General features: G+C 40.5%; 1 protein-coding gene across 2 annotated transcripts in view; it reads left to right on the forward strand.

Moving 5' to 3' along the window:
* The first annotated feature begins 621 nt into the window (after window positions 1-621).
* Window positions 622-16428, forward strand: part of fbn3 (fibrillin 3) — a 76600-nt gene continuing 60793 nt past the window's right edge. The window contains exons 1-4 of one of the 2 annotated variants that reach the window (XM_028586802.1): window positions 622-759; window positions 3976-4298; window positions 11921-12003; window positions 12095-12196. In XM_028586802.1, the coding sequence (XP_028442603.1) occupies window positions 4120-4298; window positions 11921-12003; window positions 12095-12196 (364 nt within the window). In that variant the 5' untranslated portion in view covers window positions 622-759; window positions 3976-4119. Of the gene's footprint in view, window positions 760-1035; window positions 1091-3975; window positions 4299-11920; window positions 12004-12094; window positions 12197-16428 lie in introns of those variants that run through there. The other variant, XM_028586803.1, reaches the window with a different exon arrangement.

The raw sequence follows: 16428 nt of genomic DNA on the forward strand, positions 1-16428 counted from the left end.
CTATGTGAACTTCCTATCAGCAGTACTTGTGGCAACAAAGCACAAGGATGTGTCAATCACAAGCACCAGTAAATAGCAGGACTATTTGAATAGCAAGTGTAAATTTGACACACTGTGACAGAGTAACATGCTGTTTATGCTTTGCTGTTGACTTCATTTATACATGGACTGCGAGAGAAGTGTGTCGAGCTAAATTAGACTTCACATTTATTTCTGCTAAATGACCATAAAATATGACAACTAAGCACAGTCTACTAATAGTTTTATTCACAACCCATTATGAGCTCTCAACCATTCAATGGATAATGTTAGTCATCCTATTGATTTGTCATTATTAGCTCATTTTCCCCAGCCTGATGTTATTGCAAATGCTGCTCAGCAATCATCAAAGACCTCTACTCTGGTGAGACTCTTATCTCATCATTGAGGTAGCCTGAAGGAGTGTTTTTTTTGTTTTTCAGAGTGATGATAGTGAAGCCCTGTTAGCCACAATGTGAAGGTTTAGCCGCTTGGCCCCTGTTATAACAACTCTAGGAGTCTTGAGGAATGTGGGTTTGTCCTGCAGTCCGTTACTACCCCCTCTCTCCCTCTGTCTCTGCCTCACTCTTGTGTCCCCTCCCCTCTCTCAAACAGGGCATTTCCCTAACTGTTCTCTTTTTCTCACAAGGCTATAGTTCAATATTCCATTGTGGGGCACATATCCTGTCTCAAATTCCGACTCTGGGCTCCTCGACGCCAAGGCACTCCAATTGTTGCAAGGTATTGTGCGCATTACTGATCTGTTGTCCTGCAGTTCAATGAAGTTATCAATAGCTTTGATTGTGACTATTGTTTCAGAAGCCCGTTGTTTCACGGGGATTATCTCTTTGTGCATGCCTGTTAGATAGATGGGGCTCAAATGATAAGATTTAGATGCAGAAAGTTGATACAAAGTTTAACGTTTGTTTCTAAGCGGGTGAAGTTGCACTTTTTTTTACCGGCTTTTTGCGAAACTGCATGAAAAAAAAAAAACGACAGGCTAGTCACGTTTTATAGTTTCATTGCTCGCCTTGTTGGAGTTTTCATACTTTGGGATAGACTTTCCTGGCAGGTAAAGTGGAATAAAATATGTGTTTCAGCGAGTAGGAGCTGATGTTGTGTTTTTCTCCATTCATAAAGTTGCGGTGACCTGCAGAGCTCGTTTCAGTGCTGCAATAACCAGATTTGTCTTTCTGTCAACTTGCAACTGCGCCGATGGCTGTTTTAGCCTATAGCTACTTCGCAAGACTAGTGATGGAACCTGACATTTTTTGTAGGTCTATAGGCTACTTTATGGACTTTAAATGCGCTTCTCAATAGTGAATTAGTAAACATAGCCTATTTAACGGTAACTGGTTTTGCATTTCTTAATATTCCCTTAGGAATGTAAAGTTATGCTGTGATTTTGCTTCTCAAATCACTCTGCGATTCAAATAAATGTCAGATGACATGTTGCGCACCAATGCTAATTGATTAATTGATAATGCAGACTGCTTTACCTGCGTTATTCTGACAGCAGGGTTGGAGAAGTGCTCAGCAGAGATCCCACTCGGTAATTGATCAGGCATTTCTTTTGTTCGGCATTGATCCCGCCTCCATTCACGTCTCTTACTGCAAGCAACTGAAACTTTTTTTGTATGTCGTTTTTGAGTGGAAAATTCTTTTGTTTGTTAATAACTCGGGCCATAAGAAGCTTAATACGCCCTTCTAAGAGTTTACCACTGCAGTTAGGCTAATGCAATACCACAAAGTATTATAGTCTATACACATTTAAGTAGCATACTTTTATTTGTTTCTGCCCCTAAAAAATAAAAATGAAATATAATGACATGCAATTATGTTAACATTAGTATCTCTTAATTTCTATGTCTTCCTGTCTATGTCTTCTTTTTCTCTGCATGCTTATGTGAGTTCACTGCTCATCTATCTCTCATCTTCTTTTACAATTAATCAGTGGGTCAGTGGGATGCAGGGCCATATATATTTTCTTTTCTTTGTCCAGCCAATAAATATAATGTGGCTGTGTCTGCTGCGGTCATATATCACCAGGGGCCCACAGTTGGCTCTTAAACCTGTGGTCCATGAGGTGGAGAAGAGAAAATAAACCTCAGGGCTGTCCAAATCAGCCTGGCTCTGGATGTTTTTCAGTTTAATGTAATTAAGTTATGACTGGGTTGTAAGACTATATAAGCTATGCATAGGGTAAGCAAATCCAAAATAGTGGAGTGATGTTCCACTTTTTTATCTATGTCAAAAGTTTTTCAGAGGCCTAAAGGGGGCAATACAATCTCACTATTCAGAGAGTATTCAATTTATAACAACTTCTTTGGTTTTATTATAATCCGTATTAACATCCCTTTAACTGACTATAAACATTTAATATTCAACACACTGTGCATGTCTCTCTAATCAGTTTATGACTTCTCTCTCTGTAGTGTGTAGTCACTACATACAGTATTTGGTGTCTGTGGAGTGATAAACCACTTATGAGAGTGCTTTGAAGTGCATTATAGTGAAAACAGATTGCTGGAAGTCAGGATTTAAGTGTCTCTTCTATTTCCTTGCATGCTCTTCTTTATTCACCCCCCAACTCATATGTTTTCTCTTTTCTCAATATAACCACCAAGCATGTCACAAACAAAAAAATCAAATCAGTGAATAATTCCATTGCAAACCATTTCACAAGAGGATTGTACGGTGTCTTGTTGTTCACACATTTTTAGGGAAAATGTATGAGAATGATTTTAACTGTTTTACAAGGGTACAATTGTTTTGGTCTGTTAGTTAGATCAATGATTCCTAACTAGGGATACTTGTACCCAAGGGCGTTGTTCAGGATGTATGTGGAAAGCACAACTAATTAACTAGTTTTGTTACAATAACCAGTAAGCTGCCGATCAACTTGAGTCAGTTGTAACACAATAAAATGACGTGTAGCAAATTGAGAGTCCATGGAAACGAGTTACCAAGTTAGCAGAGAAGTTGAAATAGCTAGCTAAAAGTAATGAATAAACAGCTGAAGTTAGCTAGCCAGGCCTTTGCTAAAGGTAACGGATAAACAGCTGAAACAATTAGCTAATAGTAATGAATAAACAGCTGAAACAGTTAGCTTAAAGTCATGAATAAACAGCTGAAGTTAGCTAGCCAGGCCTTGGCTAAAAGTAAAAGATAAATGGATGAAATGTCTAGCCTCTACAAATCCAATTAGTAGGCTAACTCACAAATGCAGACCAAAACAACCTGATGATTCAACTGTATGAAATGTTTTAAAAAAACTTTTACATCATTACTGTGCTAAATAACATCCAGTTAATATTTTAGTCAAACTAGTGCAGTGCCTGTTCAAAACATGCCTGCTGATTGCTTGGCCTCCGGCTGCTTGCAGCTGTTTCGAAAACTGCTCATCCAAACAATATCACACTCGACACTAAGCAATACACCTGCCATGACAAAGTTGCGTCCGCTAGGAAGGCTAGAGTATACGCTTCATTTGCTAACAGCTAGCTATTTGGGACCAGGCTATTCCCTGGAACAGAAGCATTCATTCCAAAGTTACACCTCTAATGCTGAAAATGTTTGAGTTTGCTACAATGTAATATCTCCTGTATCTCTTTCTTCATCTATTCTTGAATGTACTGTACTGTTGCGAGTGATAGAAAGCGAGCTGTATATAATAATAATAATAAATAATATATATGTATAATAAGGGTTCCCTCTCAGTACGCGGTGTGAGAAAGATACATACAGAGACTCCGTTTTAGATGGATTAGATGAACACATTTGAAACATGGTGCTGATGAAGGAGTATATGAGCTCATCTGACAAGGCTGTGGGGGTACGTCAGACAAAAAAAAAGGTTGGGAACCAAATGAGCTGAACCACTTTCACCGTCAGTGTAAGCTTGATAAGTATTTCTTAGTGTTTCTTAGCTTTCATCTTATTTCTTCCTCTGTCTAGCCCCTACTCTGGAGTGCACAACACTTTTGATCTGGATCCAGGATTACATCCCTCTGCTCAGCCTGGGTCCATACAGTGAACAGAGAGTCAGAGAGAGTAAGCGGTAACACAGAGATACGATTGGAGGGATAGCCAGACCGACCAATGGGATCAGGGAAGCTGGCCCAGGTGCTGCTGGGATGGGCGGCAATGTGTCTTACAGCGTTCCATGTGGCTAGCGGTGAAACCGGGAATGGACCATACCAAGCCAGTCGCTTCACTGGCACTGTGGACCAGAAAGAGGTGCAGCGGGTTCGACGCCGTGGCCAGGAAACACTGAGAGGGTCAGTGACTTTGGCAAATCCCAAATGAGCAGCAATGCATAATACATTTTGGTATCGATTTTATTCATATTCTACTGTAGAAGCTTTCATAACAAGAATGCTGAAAAGTAGAAAAGTGCATTAAGTTTGGTTTTGTATACTCAGACTCAGAGCTTTTGTAGATGTATCTGGAGAAACTTTAACATATAAATGTCTTTCCCCTTTCTGCTTTCCTGGCAGCTCTCTTTCAACAGCTGGGGCCAAGCTCGCCTTATACCAAATTATCCTGCTGAATACTACCATATTGTTTTCTCAAAAACAGCAAATGTTCGACCTTAACAGGCTGCTTACCACACCGAAATCTCCCAGTGTATTTACAGCAAATTGACATTTTCATGGGAAAGGAAGGAAAAAGCCGCTTTCTATACATCTCATGAGGGGATGATGAGTGAAAAGCATGACCCAAATTCCACTGTATTAGTGTATTAGTTAAGCTGGAGAAAGTAGTTTAGGGCGGAGATTGCAGGCCCCGGTGTTTTGAGTGGAGGCAGGAAAATAGTGTGTGAGTGTGGGTAGACATGAACATACATGTGTATGTTTTTAAATGTGTTGTTCATTTGAGTGTCTGTATGTGAGGAGTATCCAGTGAAATTAACTACAGGGATCACCTCTTACCCCCCTGTCCCTTCTCTCTCCTGTAGTTCAACTCTTTGACTTTGTTACCTAAACCATGAATCTGGGTGTGGGATGTATGTCAGTGCAGCAAAGAGTTTTCACTGTATATTTCGCCACTTCTTGAAAAACAAAGGATGTTTTGTTGGGCCCCGTTTCCAGTGTCTGCATCAGTTATTCCAATCAGACTTCCATCTGTCCTAGCTTATGGTTCCCCCGGTGCCAAGCCACAGGAAATGAGGTATTCGTATCACCCAAGGGGGGTATGAAAAGGGGCATTTGTTTCACTGCTGTAGGTGACAAAGCAGCAGAGAGAATAACAGAGGGCAGGAAAAGTATGAAAGAAATAGAACACATGAGTAAATAAGAGATGAGATGAAGAAGAAATGTGTAGCGATAACAAGAGAGATGGAGAGACATAACTAAACTCAGTGAAGAGTATTCAGTTGTTGCTTATTAATAGTGCAGGGTTAAGCTCACAGAGTCCTAGAACTGGTGTTTTCTCTAAAAACATATTCAGTGATGTTCCCCACTGCGTAATAGAAATAGATTTGATTGCCTTGACACTCATTTCGGTTTAAATGTAAGGCATTTTTCCATGTTAAATAAAGAAAACCGTCCCTCTGCATTTAGACATATTTCAAAGGAGCCGTTTGTGCCAAACTTTGAGCGAGCGAAGTCCTTTAGCATTTTCATGAGAACATGTTACAAAAACTGCAGACTTTTTCCATTACATTGTTAAGTCTTGGAAACACTGCTATGTTAGGAACGTAATGTAGTGATAGCTTTGTGTACCGAAGTAAATAGGTGATGAGATTACACAGCATCTCTGAAATTTAGGGCATATTAAGGCTAAAAAGCTCTGTATGAGTACCACAAACTAAAGTTATTTGACAAAATGTTTGAGATCTTTTTAATTATTTTCATTGGATTCTAGGTGTTGCCTGGTAACTGGCACTTGAATTATTCCAAAATTTAAAAGCACCTCCCATGTGCTGCCGCAGGCTGGCCAAAGCAAATAGGTCTAATGTGTTGACTTTATTTTCAGTTACTGTTTAAGTGTCGGCTGAAAAAGATCACAGTTAATCTGGAATCGTGGAAAATTAGTCATCTACACATGAGAATGTTTCATCTCTGGACAGAAGCCCTAGGGTGAAGAAATCAAACGATGAGTGAGTAGTACGTGTTTTGGCTTTGTGTAGTGAAAGTGAATTTTACAACAACATTGACCCCAGAAAAACTGTAATCCATGCAAACCCAGGTTTGTGTCTTACTGAAATGCTTTCATCTAAGCATTGCAGAAATCACAGTGGACTGTCAGTAACTTAGTATAGGCTTTACAGATTCTCTGTGTGGGAGATGGAGGGAGGTTAGGTTAATGATGGTCATTACGCTGGCCTTGGGCTGGGGTGTAGTGTTTATTTGCTGGCTAGAACTCCATATCCCCTGGTCTGTCTCTGGTAGCGCTGGGTCTGATGCTGACTGACTCTGATTTATTGGCTCCCACCGCACTGCTGCCTGGCATCGGTCCACTCAAGAGCAAACTGATCAGACCTTAGGTTGGCTGGCTGGCTGGCCAGTGTTACTCGATGGGTAATTGACCGTCTGGTTGGTAGAATGAGAGAAGGAAGGTGTGAGGCAGAGACTGATATTGCTTTTTTATTTTTCTCTCTTTCTGTCAAATGCCCTACCAACTAAAATAGTTGAATATTTATTGTTTAATAAGATCTGTTGTATGCTAGAGTTAAAGAATCCAGCCACCCACCTTTTTAACTTAGCCCAGCTTGGCCCAGCTTTACCAAGCTCTGCTGAGGAAAGACGCCTTGGATGCTGGCTAACTTGGCAGACAGTCAGCCCCAAAGCAGAGAATAGCTTTCAGCCACTCAATTCCCTTCCAGGGTAATGTCAATACCACCCCGATGGCTTGGATGGGGTCCTCTATTTAAAGTCTGCCATGGCGTATGCCTAATTTGAAACAGAATGAATGCCACAGGACAAACCTCTTTATCGCAGACCTGCAGTATCTGAGTGTTTTGAGGATAGAGGAAGGTGAAAAAACACCCACAAAAAAAGCTTAAGAAGAATTTACATTGGAATGAGTGAACAATTGTTTCTTTTTCTGTTTTTTTGTGCATTAGGTTCCATTTTAGGTTTTTATGTGTCTGCATTTTATGCTTACTGTGTGTGCAGGCTAAAACCAAGCTGTAATGACAGGATTATCTAGGACAGCTGATTGGCATGTGGTCTGTTAATAAAGTGGTTTAATGTCAGACTGTATGAGAAGATTTAGCCATCAGTTTACTTCCCACATTTGACGTCTCTTTCCACACTGACATACACACCATAAAACATTTTGCAATCGCGCACATAAAGGCATTGCATGAGCTTATTTGTGTACATCGCTGTATTTCATTACAATTACTTCTGCTAAACATCATGTCGTTAAAACAAACGTGAATCCTGTCTGGGGTTTGTGTGGTTAACCACAGTTAAAGTTATGCTATACAACTGTATCTCCTGTTGTCTGTCAGCCAGGAATGTCATCACAACACACACCACCATAGTGATTTACTGTAAGTTTTGTATCTGTCCATGTCTGTTACACTGCAAACAATCTCTCACTTATTCCCTATTTATCTGTGTTTCTCAGTTGAATTCAATTTAAATTATTTTTGCAAGAGAATACTGCCAAGATTATCCATCTATCAATCTTTTCGCTCTCGCAATACATTTACTGGAGTACTAAAATGAAAGTACAGTTTTGATCTACTCACATTTTCCTTCATTCATGTTTACTTCACTATATTTCATACTGACATATTACACTCAAGAGTGTGTGAATGAAACATGAAGTTGTTACATTTGACTTATGTAATGAGGCTGGCCAGCGTGCTTGCTAGGGGGCTAATTGTTTAGCGGTGCAGAGGGTGCAGAGAAAGGAGGTCTATTATGGTGTTTATATTAAATTTCACGGTATAGGATATTAGTTTATTAACGTTAGTTTATTTTGTAAAATACCAGGCAGATGACCTTTGACCTATGGCCAGTACGCTGACACACACATGGACCTGGAGCCTGAGCAACTGTGAACTTCTGGTCTGTGTCTTTATGGAAACAGACCGTCTGTAGTAATTTTCCATGCCTGCACCGTGCTACCCTTCCTTGTAGATCAGTGGAGGCCGGCTGCTCTGAACTGCCTTGACCTTTGACTGCTGTGGATTCCTGCATGGCAAGAGGACACTCAGGCTACAACTGCATGACTTTTTTGATTTTGCTGTCTTTGCAAAAGCAACAACAAAGACACCACAAAAACTCTATTCTTTCCAATTAACTATTATTTTCATAATTGATGCAGTTTATTTTCACAATCACTTCATTAATTGCTAAGTCTATCAAATGACAGAAATTTGTGAAAAATGCCTATTTTAATTTTCCATTTTATCTCACCAAAACCCAAAGATATTCACATTACAAAGTTATATGACAAAGAACAGCAGCAAATTCTCACATTTGAAAAGCTGAAATCATTGAATATTTGGCATATTTACTTACTGAAACAATTCATTATTAAAATAGTTTCTTGTAGATCCATTTTCTATTGATGGATTAATCGACTAATTGATTGCATTTCTTACAAGAGATGCACATTGTAATACCTACTTCATTTTTGAAAGTCTGCCTCCCACTTTGACTTTGAAGTGACTACAGTATCCTTTTTTTTCCTTCATTCTTCATATTCCCCCTTGGATGAGGTGGCAGCCATTTTCCTTTTATTACTATTAATGGCAGTTAATGAGCGATGCACGGGCCGGGAGGCCACTTTAAAGGCGGCGACATGGCCACAGAAGAGTTAATCTCCTTTAGATTAAGCCCTGAAAACAGTAGGACATTTCAATATTGAGGAAAACCCCTGGGGCTTAACCTCCCTTTTTATGGCTGTCTTTCATTCAGTTTAACTTCAGTTCATCCACTAAAGCCTCCTCTCTGTGATAGGAGACCACGCATTAACCTGGAGGAAAGAAGAGAGAGAGGAAGAAAAACAAACCAGAGCACCTCAGGGTCAAACCTCTATAATCCTTCATATATTGACATTCCCTAGGTCTGTAACAGTGGAACATCTTCAACGCTTTGTGGAGAAATAGATCAGGGAAGATGTTGAGTTCTCTGCTCATTAAGTGCTGGAATGCCGATGTCTCCCTCCATGCATTTCTAAAGTTTTTTTTTCGGAGCTCAGTTTGGTTTGTGCGTTTGCCCCAGAAATTCAACCCCTACCAAGGGTCTGGCCTCTTCTTGCTTATGCTGCTCTCTCCTTCGTTTCCATATCTCTGTTTTCCGCTCCCCACTCCTCCTCCTGCTTCCTCCTCTTCTCAACATAAATTTGTTTTGCTTTCCCTCCCACTGATCCCCTGTTCTTTTCCCATCGTCCTGTCTTCCCTTCTCCTAACCACCATTCCTTTCACTCTCTATACACTTTCTCTCTAAAACCTTGCGTTTCAGTTTCTGTGAATCTCCCAAAGAAGCCACATCTCATATCTTTTCTCCCCTTCCTGATCCTGTTTTATGTTTATCTTCCATCTTTGTCTGACCATTAACCCTAACCTACGTAAATACCCCTTGTCTGCTTGCCCACCTGTTTGTCTGTCCCATACACATTGGTGACTGTACTGACCTGGACACATTCAAATCATATATCCAAACCTACCTCTTCGGATCAGCCTTTACCCTCTAATATTATTACATTTGACCTGCTGTTATTTGTTGGTTTTATTGTATCACTTGCTTTTAAAATGCTTGTTTCTTATGTGTCGGTTTTATTGCTTCACTAGTTTTTAATGTGCTTAATGTACTGGTTTTGTTGTAAAGTGTCTTTAAGTACTTTGAAAAGTGCTATACAGTATATAAATTAAATGTATTATTATTGTCATTATTATTATACAACTAAAACCGTACATTTCTGTTGCAGTGTGTGGGCTATTTATACATAAAAATCAGTTTACTTGTCATGGGGCGTTCCACTCAGCCTGTGAAAACTGGTAAAATGTCTTCTGTGGCTCTGGATTCAGCTTTGCAAAGTCTGAAAAAATAACTGTCACCAGAGTTATCTTGAGTTAGGCTTGTGACTTCTAATGTTTTGCCGCTTTTCCACAGCATGGTACCGCACGGCTCTACTCTACTCAACTAGACTTGCTCTTTTTGGTTTTCCATTAGCAAAAGTTGTGGATAGTACCCAGTACTTGTTTTGGTACCACCTCGGTCGAGGTTCCAAGCGAGCTAAGGCGATACAAGAAGGTGAAGTTAAAAAACTGCAGATTACTGATTGGTCAGAGAGAACTGTCACTAACGCGAAACAGGAATTCCTGCACAAACCCGCCATTTTGAAATAGCCAAGCTACCATCAATAGCAATCACAATGTTTCTAATTCACTCACCTCAGATAGGAAAAAATGTCATCCTGCAAAACTACGGCAGTGCAGACATCATTGCCGTTGAAAGGATCTAGCGGCTGTATCGCTGAAGATTATGTCACTGCAGTTTTACACGATGTTGCTACGGAGATCAGATGATAATCCTGCCTAAACTGAGGAGTTACTATCTGCTGTAGAAAAAAAATAGAGAAAAGTACTGATACTGCTACCAAAAGTGAGTTGAGTCTCATTTCCACTATGCTGTGGAAATGAGGCAAATGACAGATAACCTGTTATAAACAGGAAAATAAAGTTTGAAAGATGATTTAACAGACTGTTGAGTTGCATCATAGGATGCATACTAAAAGTCTGAATATCTCTTAAAGAATTTCTTCTTTAAATCTGTCTCTCAACTCTAAAATCCCTGGTGCATCCTTTTAAAGGCTTGATAAGTTGTTGTCTTACTTTACTAGTCCTTGGTCGTCTTAAAAACACACTGGCTAATCTAGCGTTACTTTAAACAGTCATAAATTATGCCCTGGGTTCAGAAATTGTTTAGACTAAAGACATGTGATTCTTATGGCAAATTACTTTACCATGAGCATCTGGATCAGGCTTTATCCCAATTTACCAAGTTGTGGTCCCTCAATTCTCAGTCATGCCATCGGCAAATGAAAACAACTAACCACCAACACAGATGACCATATACCCATTATTATACACTTTGAAAGGTCACTAAGGATATCATTAGTACCACCACATAGTTGGAATCCCTTCAGCTTGTTAAACAGCTTTATGCAGCTTCTTGGGGTATTTCACTTGAGTGCACACACACTGACTCACGCACACTTCCTTATAGTATATCTGGATTTTGGTTTTGGGATTTATGCAAGTTGGGACTTTTAAATAAACGGAGTTAAAAGTAGGTGTGTAATTATTCACGGAAGATAAAAACTGAAGTGTTCTTCGCATTAGTTTGTAAGTCAGCTGCAGACCTCAGTCCTGCTGCATGTTTTTTGTGTGTGTGTGTGTGTGTGTGTGTGTGTGTGTGTGTGTGTGGCCAGTCATCTCTAGATGTGGTTTAGCCATCTCCTCAGAGGAAATATTTGTGGCTAACCTGTCAGGCTAATCAAGTGCTCCATAAGCTGTGATGACTCTTACATCTGTCAGACAGGGTCAAAGTTCACTGGATTCTCTCCACCAGTAAGAATCCAAACTGAGTGAGAGGGGCAGGCAGCAATGGGGAGCAGCAGGATATTTGCCAGAGGGAACAGGACAGCCAGGCATGGAATTTGGCAGATAGGATGTCTTTATACATCCTGTCCTTCCAAGTTTAAATTCAGCCTTGAATAAAAACAAAATGCTGCTCCTCCTTGTAGGTCCCTCGCATTTCCTCCCCCTCCTCTGAAAATATGTCCATCCATCACTCGAGGAGGCTTTGTATCAAAGTTTGTTTTGTTTACTTTAAAATCCTAGATCTAACTGTGTATTTGTTTAGGGGTTTCACTAAAATATGTTTGGGAGGTATGGGTGAGTAGTGAGTTTGTTCTTTTTTTTGTCTGTCAGGCCTAATGTGTGTGGCTCTCGCTTCCATTCATACTGCTGTCCGGGCTGGAAGACTCTGCCGGGAGGGAACCAGTGTATTGTTCGTAAGTTCCTCTACCCTTAAATCCTCTTTAATATGATCCCACAAAGCCGAGTGGAGAACATAACACAACTCCTCTCCCTATTCCTATCCAGCAATTTGCAGGAATTCATGTGGCGATGGCTTCTGTTCCAGACCCAACATGTGTACCTGTTCAAGTGGCCAGCTCTCTCCTAGCTGTGGGGCAGGAGGAGGAGGTCAGTAACAGTGCCACTCATCACACACACAGTAACTGAAGCTTCAAACAAACCCCATCATAAGGAGATAACAACATAACATTACAGTTTCTCAATTGCTAAGACACATTTCTTGAAAGCTGCTCTCCTTTTCTCTAAACGGTGAACACAAAACCCAATTTTCAAGCTATATTCACAAAACCTCAGACTCTTCTTGCAAAACCAAACTTTCACCTCAAAACCGTTCAATCTGTGCTCAAAACTGAACTATGTTGTCAAATCGTGCCCCGAGTCAATCAAAATTAAAAACACTACTGAACAGTCACTAAACACTATGTAGAAAAATAGAAAACAATGCTCAGGACATGAAGCTGGAGAAATAAATGTTTATTGTTCACTGTAGGCTAAATGCATGTTGCAAAACAAAACACTGCATTTAGCACTTGTACAAAAAGACAAAACAGAAATCTCGTGCATTTACATGTAGCACTTGTAAAAACAAACAGAAATCTTAGGCGTTTGCCACTTTTGTACATGTAAAAATAAAAGGACAAAAATATACAAATAAGAATTGCATTACTCAGCCAAAGCATCATGTCTCCGTACTGGGTCAGGCCACAGGACTTCATCCACATCACAGGCCACATTTTGTCTGGCCAGGCAACGGGGGAAAAAAAACCCTGGCATGCCGTATCCAGGCTTGGCATGCCTCCACACCTATGTCACCACAGGCAAGACCCATGACTTGCAGGAGATTTACCCTGGTGTAAGGTTGGCGTTCATATACCTTCCACCGCCATGAGGAGAAGAATTCCTCAATGGGGTTTAGGAAAGGGGAGTATGGTGGAAGGCAAAGATTGATAAAACCTTTGTTCATATTGAACCACTCTCTAACCTGGAGGGCTCTGTAAAAACTCACATTGTCCCAAACAACAACAACAACAACATAGATGGGATGCTCATCCTGCTGCCCTAACAGAGCATCTTGCATGTAATTGAGGAAAATGAGGAGCTGGTGAGTGTTTTAGGGCCCCAGGTTGGCATGATGGTGGACAACCGCATGATTGCTGATGGCAGCACATAATGTGACATTGCCACCACGCTGCCCAGGAACACCAACAATGGCCAGTCACATTACAGCCTCTCCTTCTCCTTTTGGTGAGATTTAACCCAGCTTCATCCATATAGATGTATTCATGGGGTCTTTCCATTGCATCCAGTTGAAAAACCCTCTGTAGAAATAGTTTTGTAAGCGATACGGAAAAAGTGATTTAGGCCACTACAGTAAATCACTACTTAGAGTAATCAACATTGAATGTGTCTGGATATATGCCAACCTGTACATACTGGAATATTTGCTCTTTGACTCTGTCTGAGTTGAGATCAAAGGGCACTCTGTATAGCTGTTTCATGCGCAGTCTGTTGCGCTTGAGGACTCTAACAGTAGAGAGGCTGACACTGTTGATACCCTCAAAATTTACATGGTCCTCAATGATCTTCTGCTGAATTTCACTCAGTTTAATGGCATTGTTCTCACGGACCATATCAACAATTAGGGTCTTTCAATTCTACAAAAAGAGAACATGGAGTTACAAAAAATATACATGGAATACTAGGCCTACAAACAGTTATACCAACCCACCATTACAATACTACAGTACATTGGTACAGTGATGTACTGAAACATATTGTTGAAGGTAGATGTAGGAGAGTCATTGTGATCAGATAGTGACACTCAGGGTAGTCAAAGATGAAGTTTGGAGTGATGGACTTTTATTAATTTCTGTCCAAATTAAGGCCCACAGGCAAAACAAACAATAAAACCAAAATTAAAGGAACAAAAAATAAAATAAAAATACTTTCACAAAAAATAAAATAAATTGACATGAAAGTCAAAACTTATGAAATGGTACCAAAAATACAGATACAGCTGTATACAAGTTGACTTGGAAACTAGTCACTAGAGCCTTACACAGACTTACGTCCACCCTCTTCTAGCTCCCGGAGCAACTGAAACTGACAGCCTGTATAGGCCTGTAGCACACCCCTGAAATTGGAACATACCAACAACAAATAAAATACAGGGGTGGCTAAGGCGAACAGACAAAAAAAACAACAAAAAAAAACCACTACAAACAGCCAACAATAATAGATCTAGTAGACTAGAAATTTACTGAAGATTTATACATGACTCACCAAAACATTTCATTAAGCCACAAAATACTTTGACAAAATAAATAATTACTCAAAATTACAGTCACTTCCTGTTACCCCGGATGTAGTAACGTCATTTAAACTCGTCGATCGTGGCAAACTTTCCTTTATCAACAAAAGAGCAGACGCCGGTAAGCCACAAAGACTACCTGTTATACAGTTGCCTTTTAAACTAAATAAACAGTAAGTTAACAAAGATGTAAGTGTTGTAAGTGTGATTATTATAAATGATGTTTGTGACAAACAGTATGGTTTTAAACAGACTATGATGTATTGATGGATATAGCTATAGCCTGTAAATCACCGCAGTATTAGCTGTAAATTTGTGCACAAGAACGCTACGGGATTACTGTGTGGAATTAGATAAATGGCAAGTTTAACAGATGATTTGAAACTGAGCATATCAACATGCTAACAAAACATACACCGGCAACATTCGCACTCCGTCTTTGTGAGCTAAACTAGGTAGCGCATCGCTACAGTGACGGCAGCTATGCGCCCCGTCACACATATATTTACTTACAGTATACTGTGGTACAGTATATAGTACGTCATACAGTAATTGCTGTCAACATTTACATACTGTACTATAATGTAAAAAAAAGGTAATTACCTGTTCTCTTCTCTAAATCTTCGGATTATGGTGGACACAGTGAATCTACTGATGTTTGGTTGTACCCTTTGTCCAGCCTCCCTCATGCTCATACCATGGGCAAGAACATGGTCAATCACAGTACTGTTCTTTGTCTTTGCCGACCACCTCGACCTCATCTCACACAAACACTTCCTCTCAGCTTTCTTTCCATTGTAGGGCCTCACAAACCAGCGCGCTCTGAACTGGCTTATATGTTCCCTCACATCATTAGCCACAAGTGTGATCAATTTTGAGTTGTTGTGTTCAAGTGGTGACACATGTGCTTTAATTGTGTTTGACTTTTGTCACCTGTGCTCACCATTATGCAGCACGGGTGCATCACAATGAAAATGTGTTGGCAAGTTGTGTCTAAACAGGTGAAAAGTGCTTATGGTTATGCCAAAAGAGGATTCAGGCAACTGAGCATTTGGTTCAGACAATAGGGTTTAGTGTTTTAGCAATTGAGAAAAACTGTAATCTGACAGTTTTATCTAAAGCAACTTACATCTCTTTCCCTACCACATACACGTATTAAAAAAAAAAAAAAAACCTACAGGAGCTGAAACTTGAAACTGAAAGTTGATCGACAGCAGCTATTTAGATTATTGATTTTTAGTTCAAGTAATTTTTTAAGCAAAACCAGTTCCAGCTTCTAAAATTGTATTTGCTGCTTTTCTGTATTTTATGTGATTGTAAACTTCTTATTCTCTAGTTTGAGTCTTAGTTGAATAAAACAAGACACATGATGATAATAGGGATGCTTGGGAAATATGCTTATTGGCTTTTTGGTCGAGCATTAGATGCAGGGGCGGATTAAGGTGCTCAGGGGCCCCTAGGCTGCTCTTTGTGTGAGGCCCCCCCTTAATCATTGTGCTTTTCTGAAAAAATGTATTTAGTGCCATACATGGTCCACATGCAAATAATAATAATTTTAACTGACACACACACACACCAACTACCACCACATAGGTAAAATGAGTAAACTACATCCATCCATCCATCCATCCATCCATCCATCCATCTTCGTCCGCTTATCCGGTGTCGGGTCGCGGGGGGAGCAGCTCCAGCAGGGGACCCCAAACTTCCCTTTCCCGAGCAACATTAACCAGCTCCGACTGGGGATCGGCGTTCCCAGGCCAGGTTGGAGATATAATCCCTCCACCTAGTCCTGGGTCTTCCCGAGGCCTCCTCCCAGCTGGGACGTGCCTGGAACACCTCCCTAGGGAGGCGCCCAGGGGCATCCTTACCAGATGCCCGAACCACCTCAACTGGCTCCTTTTCGACGCAAAGGAGCAGCGGCTCTACTCCGAGCTCCTCACGGATGACTGAGCTTCTCACCCTATCTCTAAGGGAGACGCCAGCCACCCTCCTGAGGAAACCCATTTCGCCGCTTGTACCCTGGATC

This window comes from Perca flavescens, chromosome 9 (assembly GCF_004354835.1).
Source record: "Perca flavescens isolate YP-PL-M2 chromosome 9, PFLA_1.0, whole genome shotgun sequence".
Lineage (NCBI taxonomy): Eukaryota > Metazoa > Chordata > Actinopteri > Perciformes > Percidae > Perca > Perca flavescens.